Raw genomic sequence first — 17,226 nt, 5'->3', positions numbered from 1 at the left:
TCTGCGCTCCAAGGAGTAAAGTCCTAACCTGTTCAATCTTTCCCTGTAACTCAACTCCTGAAGACCCGGCAACATTCTAGTAAATCTCCTCTGCACTCTTTCAATCTTGCTGATATCCTTCCTATAGTTAGGTGACCAGAAATGCACACAATACTCCAAATTTGGCCTCACCAATGTCTTAGATAACCCCACCATAACATCCCAACTCCTATACTTGATATTTTGATTTATAAATGCCAGGATGCCAAAAGCCTTTTTTACAACCCTGTCTACCTGTGACACCACTTTCATGGAATTATGTATCTGAACTCCCAGATCCCTTTGTTCCTCTGCACTCCTCAGTGCCCTACCATTTACTGTGTATGTCCTACCTTGATTTGTCCTTCCAAAATGCAACACCTCACACTTGTCTGCATTAAATTCCATCTGCCATTTTCTGGCCCATTCTTCCAGTTGGTTCAGATCCCTCTGCAAGCTTTGAAAGCCTTCCTCGCTGTCTACAACGCCTCCAATCTTAGTGTCATCAGCAAACTTGTGGATCCAATTTACCACATTATCATCTAGATCATTGATATAGACAACAAACAACAATGGCCCCAGCACAGATCCCTGAGGTACACCACTAGTCACAAGCCTCCAGTATGAGAAACAGTCATCCACTACCACTCTATCTTCTCCCACACAACCAATTTCATATCTAATTTACAACCTTTCCATGGATACCTCGTGTCTGAACCATCTGAACTAACCTCCCATGTGGGACCTTGTCAAAGGCCTTACTAAAGTCCATGCAGACAACATCCACAGCCTTTCCTTCATCTACTTTCTTGGTAACCTCCTCAAAAAACTCTACACGATTCGTTAAACTCGATCTACCACACACAAAGCCATGCTGACTATCCTTAATCAGCCCTTGGCTGTCCAAATACTTGTATATCCAATCTCTCAGATCACCTTTCAATAATTTACCCACGACTGATGTCAGGCTCACTGGCCTGTAATTACCTGGTTTACTTTTAGATCCTTTTTTAAACAACGGAACAACATGAGCTACCCTCCAGTCCTCTGGCACCGCACCCGTGGCTAAGGACGTTTTAAATATATCTGCCAGGGCCCCTGCAATTTCTACACGAGTATCTCTCAAGGTCCGAGGAAATATCTTGTCAGGCCCAGGGGATCTATCTACCTTTATTTGCTGTAAGGCAGCAAGCGCCTCCTCCTCTTTAATCTCTATATGTTCCATGACACTGTTGCCTGTTTCCCTTCCTTCCATATCCACGATGCCAGTTTCCTGAGTAAATACTGATGCAAAAAAACTGTTTAAGATCTCCCCCATCTCCTGAGGCTCCACACATAGACGACCACTCTGATCTTCTAGGGGACCAATTTTGTCCCTTACTATCCTTTTACTCTTAATATACTTGTAGAAACCCTTCAGGTTTACCTTCACATTATCTGCCAAAGCAACCTCATGTCTTCTTTTTGCCTTCCTGATTTCCTTCTTTAGTATTTTCTTACTTTTTCTATACTCTTCAAGTACCTCATTTGTTCCTAGTTGCCTATACCTGCTATACACCTCTCTCTTTTTCTTAACCAGATCGCCAATATTCCTTGAAAACCAAGGTTCCCTATGCTTGTTAACTTTGCCTTTAATCCTGGCAGGAACATGCAAACTCTGCACTCTCAAAATTTTGCCTTTGAAGGCCTTCCACTTACTGAACACATCCTTGCCAGAAAACAATTTATCCCAATCCACTCTTCCTAGATCTTTTCTCATTTCCACAAAATTGGCCTTCCTCCAATTTAGAACCTCAACTCGAGGACCTGGCATACATAATTAACTTTAAACTAATGACATTATGGTCACTGGACCCAAAATGTTCACCTACACATACTTCTGTCACCTGACCTGTCTGGTTCCCTAATAGGAGATCAAGTATTGCATTCTCTCTTGTTGGTACCTCGATATATTGATTTAGAACACTTTCCTGAACACATTTGATAAATTCCAAGCCACCCAGCCTTTTCACAGTGTGGGAGTCCCAGTCAATATGTGGAAAGTTAAAATCCCCTACTATTACAACTTTCTGTTTCTTACATCGGTTTGCTATCTCTCTACAGATTTGCTCCTCCAATTCTCTCTGACTATTGGGCGGTCTATAATACAACTCTGTTAGTGTGGCCACACCTTTCCTGTTCCTCAGCTCCACCCAAATGGCCTCTGTAGACGAGCCCTCCGGGCTGTCCTGTCTATGCACAGCTGTGATATTTTCCCTGACTAGTAACGCCACTCCTCCCTCTCTTATCCTTCCCCCTCTATCATGTCTGAAACAACGGAACCCTGGAACATTAAGCTGCCAGTCCTGCCCCTCCTGCATCCAAGTCTCACTAATAGTAATAATGTCGTAATCCCACGTGCCAATCCATGCCCTAAGCTCATCTGCCTTACCTACAGTACTTCCTACATTGAAATAGATGCACCTGAGAACATTTCTATCATGTACAAACCTTTAATTTCTGTCTATACCTGCAGTCCTCGCATGACCCTCCCCCTGCAAATCTAGTTTAAACCCCCCGGAGCAGCACTAGCAATCCTACCCACAAGTATGTTAGTTCCCCTCCAGTTCAGGTGCAAACTGTCCTGTCGGAACAGGTCCCACCTTCCCTGGAACAAAGTCCAATTGTCTAGAAACATGAAGGCCTCCCTCCTGCACCATCTCCTTAGCCACGTATTTAGCTGCATGATCCTCCTATTTCTAGCCTCACTAGCTCGTGGCACAGGTAGCAGTCCTGCGATTGCAACCTTGGAGGTCCTGTCCTTCAACTTTGCACGTAATTCTCTAAACTCTCTTTGCAGGACTTCCTCCTCCTTCCTATCCATGTCATTGGTCCCTACATGGACCACGACATCTGGCTACTCACCCTCCCTCTTGAGAATATTGAGAACTCGATCCGAGATATCGTGGACCCTGGCACCAGGGAGGCAACAGACCATCCGGGATTCTTGATCTCTCCCACAGAACCTCCTATCTGTCCCCCTAACTATCGAATCCCCTATCACCTGATCCTGCATCCCTACTTTATTTAATTAGTTGTAATTTGATGTATTTTTATTTAACTACTGTAAAAGCCTTACCTGTTCTTACCTGCTACTCACCTGTACCTCCTCACCAAAGTCTCTTGAGCCAAAACCTCAGATTCCCACTTACACAATGGCCACTCTGCTTTGCCCTACCTTTCTTTTATTGGCTGAGTTGCCAAACACTTAGCCAATCACACAACTTTAAAAATAACTTCTAGCTCCTCCCCTCTGCTGCTGTGGCTACTGTAACTGGACAAAAACCAGAGGGTCAGAAGGAGGGACGTGGTTGGTTCCCCTATTTAAGAAAGAATATACTAGCATTGGAGGCAGTTTAGGAAAGATTCACTGGGCTAATTCCTGGGATGAGAGGTTGTCCATTATGAAGAGCTAAAAATCTTAGATCTGTATACTTTGGAGTTTGGAAGAATGAATGGTGATCTTACTGAAACTTAAGATCATGACAAGATAGATGGTGACATCTCGCCACTAATGAGCAAGTCGCAAATGAGGGCACATGTTTACAAGATAAGGGGCCGGACACTTAAAACTGAAATGCATAGGAATTTCTTCTTGAAGAGGATGGTGAATCTCTGGAATCCTCTGCCTGGAGGGATGTGGAGGTCAGATTACTGCAGGCATTTGAAGGAGGTAGATATATTTTTGAAAGATTGGGAAATTGAGGGCTGTGGGAACTGGCAGAGAAGAGGAGATGAGGCCTGGCAGGGCAGGGTGGCCTACTTCTGCTCCAGGTTTCTTGTGTCCTTTTGAGTGTCAGGTGTGAAACTTAAGATGATTTAGTACGCTACAGAAAAGTTAGTTGTTTCTTGCCACCAAGAGCCTTGAGATTGCTTCACAATATACTGTAGATGTAGCATTGATACAAACCCAGTTTCACTCACATTTGACTTCAGAAGTGAGAATACATGCCTAAGTTGGTTCATAATGAAACGTGACCAAATGTCTGAGACCTGCAATGGATATCCTGGATTTCACTGATGGCCGTCAAAAGTATGACAGGTGATTGAGTAATCCCTAGTCACAAGGATTCTCCCACAAGTCACCATAATAATCAAGTCAGACGACAGCAGTGAATTAGATCATGTTGATATAGTCATCCTGGGGCAGCGGCAGTACATCAGAAAGGGATTTGTCTAAATGATAGCTATACTGGATATTGTTGCAGTAAGAAAAGATGTCTCTTGTTCTACAAATCAGCAGAATTATTGATTACACCACACGTGGAATTGCAAAGGTTCTCATTCCCTTTTATAGCAAAACGTCTTTAGTTTTACTGTTATGTATTAAAGCAAGATATATTGGAAATAAGAAATAGGATCTGAGGAGAAAGAGAAAAGAATTAACACTTAATATCAAAGATCACAAGATCACAAGACAAAGGAGCAGAAGTAGGCCATTCGGCCCATCGAGTCTGCTCCATGAGCTAAACTAAAACTATTCCTATCTAGCCCCAATTTCCGGCCTTATCCCCATATCCCTTGATACCTTGACTAATTAGATACCTATCAATCTCCTCCTTAAACACCCCCAATGATCGGGCCTTCACAGCTGTATGTGGCAAAGAATTCCATAAATTCACTACCCTCTGGCTAAAGAAATTTCTCCCCATTTCTGTTTTAAACCAGTACCCTCCAATTCTAAGACTGTGCCCTCTCGTCCTGGACTCACCCACCAAGGGAAACATCTTAGCCACATCTACTCTTTCCAGTCCTTTCGACATTCTAAATGTTTCTATGAGGTCCCCTCTCATTCTTCCGTACTCCAGTAAGTACAGTCCAAGAGCCGACAAACGCTCATCGTATGTAAGCCCTTTCATTCTGGGAATCATCCTCATAAATCTTTTCTGAACCCTCTTCAACATCAGTACATCCTTCCTAAGATAAGGGGCCCAAAACTGCACACAGTATTCCAAATGAGGCCTCACCAGTGCCCCACAGAGCCTCATCAACACTTCCTTTTATATTCTATAGCTCTCAAGATGAACGTCAACATAGCATTCACTTTTTTTACTGCTGATCTGACCTGGTGGTTAACCTTTAGGGTATCCTGCACGAGTACCCCCAAGTAAGTCCCTTTGCACTTCGGTACTTTGATTTTCTCCCCATCAAGATAATATTTCTTGCATCAGAAGACCAGGTTGATTGATCTGAATTGTTTACTGTGCATCATTCCCAAAAATGCTGCCTCATTTGCTGAGAAAATATATATTTTTATTTCAAATTTCTAAAGTCTGTAGTGTTTTCATGTTGCATTTGTTTATGTAAATGTTATACTTGACTTAAAATGAGTCTCAAGACTGGATGTTGACATATTTCATCAAGGTTGAATTATCAATTTTGTCTCCCATTCTCCCTGCAGTCTCTGCTGGAAGCTCATGACTCTGTCGCCTCCAAAAACTATGAAACTCCACCCCCAAGTCCAGAGTCTTTTATGGACTCTACATTCAACAATCAGCCTGTCCCACCTGATGCAGTCCGAATGGTGGGGATTCGCAAAGTCAAGGGTGAACATTTGGTAGGTACAGAGATTCAGAAATGTAAATTTAGATTGGTTTACATAATAAATAAAATACATTAAAGGTATTGGATGACCACAACTATTTATTCATGATTCTGCACCAAATTAGCAGAAATTTCTTCCAACTCAATATTGAGAGTGTCTTCACAGAATGAGATCTCAGATTTGCCATGATCCCTTAGAAAAGCAGAACAATCTTAAAGGGCTAAATACCTTCCTCATGCTCCTCTGTTCTTCATCCCTTGCCACTAAGTAATTTCTCTGCCATTGAACCGGATCATTTCTGCCCTTGTATCTGCTCTACCATAAGGGCTGCCTGTGTTAAGGGTTTCAACTAATTGCAAGCTCTTGTCATGCTCAAGACCAGGCACTGGACAGCAAGACACTAAGCAAGGTAAAGGGTTTAAATAATCTTACAATGATACAGTGATTGAGTTCATGATTTATAGTGTGAGGGCTAATTACTAGCAGTAATTTTATACCAGGTGGTGTGCATTGCATCAAATTACAACAAAAGATACTGTACTTCTATTTTTTATTATATTTGTCTCTTATTTTGGATTTTAAATGTAACTTTGGAAACACATGGAATGGGTGCTGCAGGTAAATTGGTCGAGAAATCGTACTGTGCTATTAGGGATATTTATATGCTTATGGTGCAAAGCACCAATGATTGCCTCAGTCTTAGATTCAAACAGAAAATGATGGAAACACTCAGCAGGTCAGTTGGCATCTGTGGAGAGAGAAACAGAATTAAAGTTTCAGGTCAATAACCCTTCAATAGAACTGGAAAAGTCTTCTTGATTTTCAGCCTGGATTTTTCAGCCTGTGAACTTTGGCTAACCATGGAGCAGGTATGGAGGGGAAGGGGTGGGAATTGGCCCTTGAAGTCAATGTTAGGATTGTCTCATTGTGGGGACAGTGGAGGGGAGGGAATGGAGGGTGGCTGAGAGAGGGGGGACAGGGCAGTCAGAGCTTTAGTAATTGGAGGGCCAGGGTCAATGTGTGGGTCACGGCCAGAGATGATTGAAGGGTTAGGGACAGGGTGATTGGGGTAATTGGTCAGTGGGTGAGATTAATGAATGGTGTGGGTTAATAGTTCAGAGGGTTGGAGAGAAGCTGAAAGATTGAAGGTAAGCAAATTTACCTTAATTCAGTCCCCTGTCTGCCACAGAGAATTGTTCCAGGAGTGCCCAATTGTATTTGTACCTAGGAACAACATGGTCTGATTTTCTCAACAACACTCCAAAAAGTATGTTGCATGGGGAATAATGTCATCTGATGTGCATCTGATGCAGAAATTGAGTCTGAAGTTCAAACACAACTCCCACTAGGAAGTGACCTATCAAATTTCTGGAGTGATGCAAAATAGCATGGAACCAGGCTTTGCGGAATTTAATTCCATGAAAAATACGTTTCCAATTGTGTAAAATTATGCAATCTAATTTCTAGCCCAGTGTTTCTATGAATCTTGAAACACAGAATTAAAAAGGAATTGATACTGTTAGCACAGAAAATAATCGTGACAGTGTTCAAAGAAATGTATTTCTATCAGTCATAGGGTGTGTTGCTGTTAGCAACATTTTACTATTTTTTTACTCAGTCAAATTATGTGGGCGTTGCTAGTGAGACCGACAGTTCTTATCCATCCCTAACTGACCTTTAAAAAATTGTGGAGAGATAACATTTTGAACTGCTGTAATCATTATTATCCCCACACTGCTGAAGTTCCATATATTTCCAAGTCAGGATGGCATGTGAATTGGAGAGGGACTTGAAGGCACTGCTGCTTCACTTGGAAATGATACATGCTGAGCTCACATTGTATAGGTTTTGGAAAGAGTGACTGTTTAATCAGGTGCCAATCAAACAAGTTGCTTTGGCCTGGATGGTGCCAAGCCTTTGAGTGAAACTACAGCTGCACTCACCTATATATGTGGATAGTATTCCATCGTGCTCCTGACCATAATTCCATGCCATATAAATGATGGAAAAACTCTGGAAGTTAAGAGTCAAGTCAATTTAACCCCTGACCCAGTATTTATGAACCTTGTCCAGTTTCTGGTCAATGGTGATGTCCAGGGTTACTCATGATTTAGAATTGGGTAACTATAAAGCCATTGGGTGTAAAGAGGTGGTGCTTACACTCTCTCTTGTTGGAAATGGCTGTTGCCTGCCAGTTGCTATGTGGTGTCTACCAGCCTAAGCCTTATTGTTGTCTGGACTTGCTCAAGCTGCTCATAACTTTAATATCAACAAAAGTTCACTTAGTTAAAAAGGTGCTGAAACCCTGCATGAAATAAATGCATTGGTCCCAAAATGTTTGTAAATTCAAGATGAGGTTCTAATTTGTTATTAGCAGGGTCTGAGAAATTACTAATAAAGTACCATGTGCATTCCATGAGGATCAAAAACACTGCAAAATATAACAGCTGTTAAGTATTTAGTTGAAAAAATGTGCCAGTGAAAATATACGGAGAAGTTAATATGCTACTATTATACCATCCATAGATTCTATCTCCTTTTGGGACAAAGATTTAGCTCTGCAGTTTAAAATAGAATATCCAGACAATTCTAGAGCAATGCTTATTTTCTTGTAATCTCAGAATAGTGAGATGTAACAGAGTAAAGGAGACAGTGTGCCATATGTACCCCTCCTGCTGTAGCAATGTCTCAACCTCATTTCATGCTAACACCAGTCGTGAAGCTATCAAGCATGTCAAAATAGCATAATACTCCTGTTAGGTAACAGTCTAAAATTACTTGATTTTCTGGAAATTTTGAGTAATTATGATTACAAAAAGAGAACTGGAAATATTTATGGAACTGTCAAATAATTTGTTAGGTACATAATGCTTCATCCAAAAGAGGAATCTCCCCACTTTCATCAGGGAGATCTCTCAATCTGCCTCGTCATGGCCCTTACACTTTATTTTGTCTACATGAACTGCACTTTCTCTGTAACTGTAACACTATGTTCTGAATTCTGTTTGCTTTTCTTATTATATTCTCAATTCTTATTGATTTTTCTTTCATAATAAACCAATTACCATTTATTAATTACCAATTACTTGAGCCTAAACCATCTCTTGGCATATACTCTTTTAATATCATCTTCTTAGTGTCTCAGCCTCATTCCATACAAACACTTGACAGCTTCAATACTGCTGTTAGTACAGAATGCTGAGATACAGAGAAGATGATATTAGTAGAGTATAGGCCAAGAGATGGTAGAAAGGGAAATTCAAGAAAAAGCTTTTTACCTTTGTAGAATAGCAACCTTTAAGTTCTATGATGTTTCATTTTATGTGATAAAGAGATTGGCATGTTGTTTATAAGAGATAAACTATTGTATTACATATTGTATTTCTCTAATTCCACCACATCTAACATTAAGAATTAACGCAAATTCAAATCCAGAATTTACAGGTTTGAATCCACAGCTCCGAGCCATGTAGTAATTTGAATTTATCGGTTTAACCTCAAGTGGAAATTCCTCTTTTGGACAAAGCATTATGTTACCTAAAACAAAATTTGACAGTTCCATAAATATTTCCAGTTCTCTTTTTATAATCAGAATTACTTGAAATTTACAGAAAACTAAGTTACTGTAGACTGTTACCTAACAGGATTGTCATGCTACTTTGGATACTGATCCATTATTTAGATTTTGAATCAGAATCAGGTTTATTATCACTGACTTAAGTTGTGAAATTTGTTGTTTTGTGGCAGCAGTACAGTGCAAGACATAAAGACATAAAAATCACTATAAGTTACAAAAATAAATAAATAGTGCAAAAGAGGAATAATGATGTAGTGTTCCTGGGTTCATAGACCATTCAGAAATCTGATGGCAGAGGGGAAGAAGCTGTTCCTGAAGCATTGAGTGTGGGTCTTCAGACTCCTGTACCTCCTCCCCAATGGTAGTAACAAGAGGGCATGTCCCGGAAGGTGAGGGTCTTTAATGATGGATACTGCCTCTTGAAGATGTCCTCCATGGTGGGGAGGGTTGTGTCCGTGATGGAGCTGGCTGAGTCTACAACCCTCTGCAACCTCTTTTGATCCTGCACATTCAAGCCATCATACCAAGCAGTGATGCAACCAGTCAGAATACTCTCCACCGTACATCTGTAGAAATTTGCAAGAGTCTTTGGTGAAGTACCAAATCTCCTCAAACTCCTAATGAAGTAAAGCCAGTGGTGTGCCTTCTTCATGATTGCATCAATGTGATGGGCCCAAGAGAGATCATCTGAGATGTTGATGCCCAAGAACTTGAAACTGCTCACCCTTTCCACCGCTGACCCCTCAATGAAGACTGCGCTGCGTTCTCCTGACTTCCCCTTCCTATAGTCTATAATCAATTCCCTAGTCTTGCTGATGTTGAGTGCGAGGTTGTTGTTGTGAAACCACTAAACCAACTGATCTAACTCACTCCTGTACACCTCTTCATCACCATCTGAGATTCTGCCAATAGCGGTGGTGTCATAGGCAAATTTATAGATAGTGTTTGAGCCGTGCCTAGCCACACAGTTATGAGTGTAGAGAGAGTAGAGCAGTGGGCTAAGCCTGCATTCTTGAGGTGAACCTGTGTTGATTGTCAGCGAGGAGGAGATGTTACCAATTTGCACTGACTGTGTCTCCCGATCAGGAATTCGAGGATCCAGTTGCAGAAGACACTGCTCCAGAGTCACATTAATTGAAATATTTTGTTTGCAAAGCAAAGCAATTAAATATTCCAGACACAAAGAGGTTGGTGCTCTTCCTCAAGCACAAATACAAACATACAACATTGGAAATGAAAATAAAAAAAATACTGCAGCTACTGGAAACCTGAAGTAAAAACAGAAAATTGTGGAAGCATTCAGCAAATCGGGGGCCTGACCTTAGGATCTTTAAAATTATTATGTTGTCATTGTCTCAGCCTCATTCCATGCTAATACTTGATGCCATCTCTGCTGGGATAGTGAATGGACCTCCATGAATTCAAGTTTTTTTTACTCTTTGGGTGAAAATCAAAAAGTTTCTGCTAAATCTACTTCTTATCCTGTGAGAATAAACTATTTAAAAATACCCACATTAGAGAAAGAGAATGGTGAACAAAAGATCTGAAGGGAAATCAACAAATGAGAATCTAATGAGATGCAAAAAATGGAGAAGTAAAGATTATAAACATTTTATTGAGAGGTAACAATCTACAGCTTCTCTCTGTTTTGAGGATTACTTCCTGAAAACATGCCAGACAGGAGAAGTATTTAGTAATCGCACTGCAAGGGGAAGTAGCATCCTAACCTTCTGAAAGAGCAACAATCTACAGGCAAGTTCTTTCAAATGTTTACATTGAAGTATGTAAAATAAGATATCAGTCTTTTTTAGTATTTGTCACAAAAAATTGTCTGAAAATTTCTTGGAGACCTTTAGGGCATTGTGAAATAATCCTTCAGCAAATTGTGCAGTGATTTGTTCTGAATCAAGTGCTTCAGTAATATATTTTAGTGAACCTAAAATATATTATATTTTAATAAAAATAATATATTTTAGCATTTGCAGAATTCTGGAAAACAAGAGAAAGACCATCATAAATATTATTCTTGGCTTGATTCAAGCATCAGCAGATTTATTCTAGATATTCTGTCTGAACTAGAAGATTTGTAGAATTCAGCCATACATAATTAGTTAACAACAGTGACTTATCCTTGACCGTTCAGGCATTTCACCTGTGATTGCTTGAACTCATCTGGTGTGCTGCAATTTACCTAATCAATCTATCACCATAAACCAGCTACTGATCAGAAACAAATGCTTTCCAGATACGTTCCAGACTTATTCCTTGCCTGCATGCAGCTACCTTTTCCAAATTCACCTGATTTTCATTCTTCTTTTTTATCTTTCTTCCTTCTCTTTTCTTGTTGGAGCTGCCATATCTGAGATCTATAAGATGTGGGACTTGTAATATCCCCAACAAACAATGTAAAAAAGTTTTAATTGATCAACAAGGTCTGATTCTGCAACAAGAACTCCAGAGACTACTTACAGTACTACAATTAATTAGTCATCAGTATCTGTGTGATGAGTAAAAGTCCTGTTGAAATGATGTGTTCCATAGAGAAATAATTGCATACGTAATACATTTCTCTTTTAACTGTTATATGATCCAATAGCACTAAAGTGCACTTTATGTGCTCCTTTACTCCCCAAAGGTGTCCTCTCTACATCCAGGGGAACTAAAGAGTTGTATGTGATACAATGTCACTCTGGCATAGTCCAATTTCACCTTTAGCATTTCTCTCTGAGTATTTCACTGTTTCTTATTTATTAAATTCCGTTCAAATGTTTGCTTAATTTTTATTTAAGTAGGCCAGTTGTGTGTATTTTGGCAACTTTAGAATCATGCAAGATAGGACAGGAATTAGTTGGACCTGCATGTGGAAACACTATAGCTTAATCCTGGGCCAGATTAAATGCTAAAAACATGTAATAGCCTGAGTTGGTCACATGGACTGGTATTTTAAGTCAACTATTTCTGTGAATAAAATGGCGGCTAAGAAAAATGATTAAATATTCAATGTGGCGATTGCTCCTGTCCTTTAAGTGTTGTATTGCTTCTTTGAATTGTTAATTTAAATATAACTGCAGTTACAAAATGTTCTCACTCTATAACAAAGAAATATCCTTGTAGAAGGAGTGACTGTTAGTCAATAATGAGCAGTAATACTTCTCTCCAGGGTGTAACGTTCAGGGTTGAAAACAGTGAACTTGTGATTGCTCGAATTCTTCATGGAGGCATGATTGACCAACAAGGTCTACTTCATGTGGGGGACATCATCAAGGAAGTGAATGGAAAAGAGGTCGGGAATGATCCAAAGGTTTTGCAGGAAATGCTCCAGAATGCCAGTGGAAGTGTCATCCTTAAGATCCTACCTAGCTATCAGGAACCACATCCTCCGCGCCAGGTAAGAACTACAGTTGTTATATTCATTCGCTAAATGTTGACTATGTTACTGTTATTAATGATTCACAGTGACCATCCTCAAGTCCTGACTTTATATTTTTTTGCATCATTAGCCTGAAGACCAGTTTAGGGATTTGCTTAATAGATGTGTGAGTGATGAAGCAAGGTGCAATGCAATTGGAAAGCAATGAAAGTGAAAAGACAAAAACAAAAGAGATAAGAAAAGGTGGACATAGGATGAGTTAAAAGGGGCTAAAAGAGTTTTGATTATAGGGTATCAAGTTTAAGATTAACTTTATTATAGAAAGGTAGAACCAATGAGCAGGAGTAGTTTCCTCGGCCCTTTGAGCCTGTCCTGCCATTCAATGTGTACATGGCTGATCCTCTATGACAAAACCTTATTTACTCTCTCTCCCTATATCAATGATGCCTTTTGTGCCTAGATATTATCCATCTCCTTAAACGTATTCAACAACTTGGCCTCCACCACCTTCTGGGGTAGATAATTCATCAGGTTTTCCAACCTCTGAATGAAGAAATTTCCCACATCTTAGTCCTAAATGTCTTATGCCAATTCCTGAGACTGTGACCCATTGTTCTAGACCCCAAATCAGGGAAACATCCAACCCTCTCTATATTCTCTAGACCAGTCGGAATTGTGAATGTTTCAACGAGGAAATGGGGCATTGAGTATAAGAGTTGGGATGTCATGTTACAGTTGTACAAGACGTTGGTGAGACTGCAAATGGAGTATTGTATGCATTTCTGCTTGCCATACTGTAGTGTAGTGGGGAATAGTGAAATGGCTCTGTAGCACTGTAATAGAGAACAAGGGGGTGATCATGTATCAGAGAGATAAAGGGCGACTCTGCAGGGTTAGTACCAGGCAGAGAAAGTCTGGAACTAGTTCAAACAAATCCGAACCACAAACTGCAGGCTAAAGTGAACTATAGTAAACTCATGCCTGGTTACCAGCCTAACAACAATCCCACAAACCCCAGGATGGAAGCTTACCATTGTACATATAAGGTAAAGATGGGACTGCAGCTCATGTAACACACAAAGCGATCAAGACTGATGGCTCAAATAGAACATAGGCACTGAAGCTTGATACTGAAAAAGGCTTACCTCACTCTATGTATACACAGTGCATACGGAGTAGAGATAATGAGGTAAAAAGTAGATTAAAAAGGTATAAGAATAATGGAAACTTTGGATCGTGGAGCGTTCATTCCAGGATGAGTGACTCCCCTGTTGATGTCAGCTTGTAATAAAGAGAAAGTTTGTTCTAAACCCCAGAATCTGTGTGAGTTCTTTCCATTTACAATAGGAAGGATGTGATTAAGCTAGAGAGGGTGCAGAAAAGTTTCACAGGGATCACAGGGATATTACTAGGACTGGAGGGCTTGAGTTATAAGGAGAAACTGGATAGGCTGGGATTGTTTTCCCTGGACCAAAGGACGCTGAGAGGTGACCTTATAGAGGTTTATAAAAATCACGAGGGGCACAGATAAAGTGGATGGTCATAGTCTTTTTCCCAGGGGAGGGTAGTTTAAAACTAGAGGACATAAGTTTAAGGTGAGAGGGGAAAGATTTAAAAGAGATCTGAGGGGCAGCTTTTTCACACAGAGGGTGGTGGATATATGTAATGAGCTCCCGGGGGAAGTGCTAGAGATGGGTGTAATTACAATGTTCAGAAGACATTTGGACAGGTTCACTGATAGGAGAGGTTTAGAGGGATATGGGCCAAATGCAGGCAAAAGGGACTAGTTCAGGAAGGTACCTTGGTCAGCATGGACAAAGGTCCTGATTCCATGCTGTATAACTTTATGACTCTATGAGAGAAGATCTCATTCCTCTAAACTCTGGTGCAATGTCTCCTCATATGACAGAAATGGCATTCTGAGAATTAGTCTGGTAAACCTTCACTGCATTTCCCCTATGGTGGCAAGGATATCTTTTCTGAGGTAGGGAAACCAAATTGCACACAATACTGCACAATTGTATCAAGACATCCTTGCTTCTGTACTCAAAATCTTTTGCAGTGAAGATCAATATGCCATTTGCCTTCTTAACTGCTTCTTGCACTTGTATGTTTACTTTAAGTAACTGGTGTACAAAGACACCCAAGTCCATCTGTATACCAGCATTCTCCAACCTATCGCCATTTAAATAATACCATGCTTTTTTGTTTGTCATACCAAAGTTAACAACTTCACATTTACCCATGTTATACTTATTTTGAACTATATTTGCTTACTCACTCAACTTTACTAACTCATCTTTAAGCCTCTTTGCATTCTCCTCTCATCCCATAATCCCATCCAATTTCTTGTTGTTGACAAATTTAGAAAGATTACATTCATTTTCCTTATCCAGATCATTAATCTATGTTGTGAATAACTGGCACCCAGAGTACCCTGTGGTACCCATTATTAACTGCCTGCCAGCCCAAAAAATGTCCCACTTATTCCGACTCTTTCTTTTCTGTCTGTTAACCAATTTCAATGCATGAAGTATATTACCCAATCACATGTACTTTATGCCACTCTGTTATGTGGGGCTTCATCAAAGACCTACTAAAAATCCATGTGCACCACCTGCACTGGTTCTTCCTTACTTCTTCTAGCAGCTATCTTCCTACAAAATCCCAGCAGCTTTGTCAAACACAATTTGTTTCTCATAAGTGCATATTGTCTTTGTCTAATCCTGTTGATAATTTCTCAGTGCCCCATTGTCACATCTATTTTAGTGGTCTCTTGATTTTCCTATCTACTCACTGGTTTGTGGTTCTCTCCTTTTTTTAAAATAGTGAGGTTGCATTTACCATCTTCCGATCTACAGAAACTGCTGCATAATCCGTAGAATTTTGAAAGGTTCCAGCCAATGCATCCACTATTTTCATGGTTACTTATTTTAGTATTTTGGAATGCTGATTATCAGACCATGGAAATTTATTGGCTTTCAGTGCCATTAATTTCTCCAGCACTTTTACTATTATTAACTTTCTTTAATTCCTTCTTTTCATTAGATTCATGGTTCCCCAGCCTTTCAAATTCAAGGTCAAGTTCAAGTTTATTGTCATAGGCATGCATACCCAGGATATAAATGCATTGAAAGTTAGCTTTTTGCAGCAGCAGCACAGTACATGACAAACACGACAGATATAAATTAACTTAAACTTAAATTAACATAAATCATACATAACTTACATGACAAAATAAACATCACAATATTAGTGCAGGTCGAGAGAGATAAAAAGGAAATATAGACCAAAGTAGTGTTAGAGTTTTTCAGGTTAGTTCAATAACCTGTTGGCAGTGGGCAAGAAGCTGTTATTGGAGAAGTTAATTCTGTCTTGTTCTGTAAACATAGAACCAAAATATTTAAATAATTGCTCTACCATTTCCTTGTCCTCATTATAAATTCTACCATGTCTGACTGTGAATAACCTATATTTGTTTACTTTTTCTTTTTACATGTAGAAACTTTACATTCACTTGTATGTTCCTCGTGTCTTTACTGTCATATTCTTTATCTCTTTTAATCGAACTCCTGGCCCTTTTAAGTTGAATTCTAAACTGCTCCCAAATTTCAGGCTTGCATGCCCTCTTCTTGGATCTAATCCTATCCTTAATTTCTTTTGTAAGATGAGTTGGGTTGCGTATCCTTTTACATTTGTGCAACTGTTGCATTTCCTACATATATTCCTTAAATATTAATCATTGTCTATTCATCATCATGTATTTTATTGATATTCACCATATACCCAGGAAACTTCATTGTGGAAGCTCGTGAGCTCGTAAAAGCACTTTTACCTGCTGAAAAGAAGAATAAAGGTGCCCCACCTGGCCTAGGAAAAGATTCTGACTATCCACTCTATCTATGCCCCTCATAATTTTATTAAGATCACCCCTCAGCCTCCTACATTCCAGTGAGAATAAACCCACCCTATCTAATTTCTCCTTATAACTACAGCCCTCCATTCCAAGGAACGTACAAGTGAATTTTTTCTGTATTCTTTCCAATGTTATCACATCCTTCCTGTAGTGCGGTGACCAGAACTGCATACAATTCTCTAAGTGTGGTCTAACCAGTGTTTTGCACAACTACTACATGATGTCCGAACTCTAATTCTCAGTGCCTCAGCCTATCAAGGAAAGCATACCAGGTGCCTTTATCATTACCCTATCGACCTGTATCACAAATTTCATGGAGCTATGGACTTGCACCCCAAAAGCTCTCTGCACACCAACTCTCTTAAGGTCTGCTATTTACTCTGTATGCCTTATCTGAATTTGACATCCCAAAGTGCATTACCTCATATTTGTCTGGATTAAATTCCATCTGCCTCTACTCCACCCAACCTTCTAGTGGATCCATACCCTGCTGTATCTTTGGACAACCTTCTTCTCTATCTACGACCTCACCAATTTTCATGTCATCTGCAAACATATGAATCGTACACCCTACATTCTCCTTCAAGTCATTTATATCACAAACAGCAAATGTCCCAGCATAGAGCCCTACAGTACACCATTTGTCACAGATTTCCAGGCAAACACCCATCTACCACTAACCTCTGCCTCCTATCATCCAGCCATCTTTGGATCTGGTTTGTCAACATGCCCCAGATCTCTTGTGCCTTAACTTCCTGGAC

The 17,226-nt window shown here is 39.9% G+C and overlaps 1 protein-coding gene across 1 annotated transcript in view; it reads left to right on the top strand.

Annotated features, from left to right (window-relative positions):
- The window catches only part of mpp2b (MAGUK p55 scaffold protein 2b), a 111,608-nt gene that overhangs the window by 41,611 nt on the left and 52,771 nt on the right, over positions 1-17,226 (top strand). Inside the window, 2 exon segments of the mRNA XM_052038592.1 lie at positions 5,459-5,614; positions 12,340-12,567. Coding sequence (XP_051894552.1) covers positions 5,459-5,614; positions 12,340-12,567 — 384 coding nt within the window.

The sequence above is a fragment of the Pristis pectinata genome, chromosome 25, assembly GCF_009764475.1.
Source record: "Pristis pectinata isolate sPriPec2 chromosome 25, sPriPec2.1.pri, whole genome shotgun sequence".
In the NCBI taxonomy this organism is placed as follows: domain Eukaryota; kingdom Metazoa; phylum Chordata; class Chondrichthyes; order Rhinopristiformes; family Pristidae; genus Pristis; species Pristis pectinata.
Note: the sequence above shows the minus strand (reverse complement) of the source record. Positions and strands in the feature narration are given on the sequence as shown.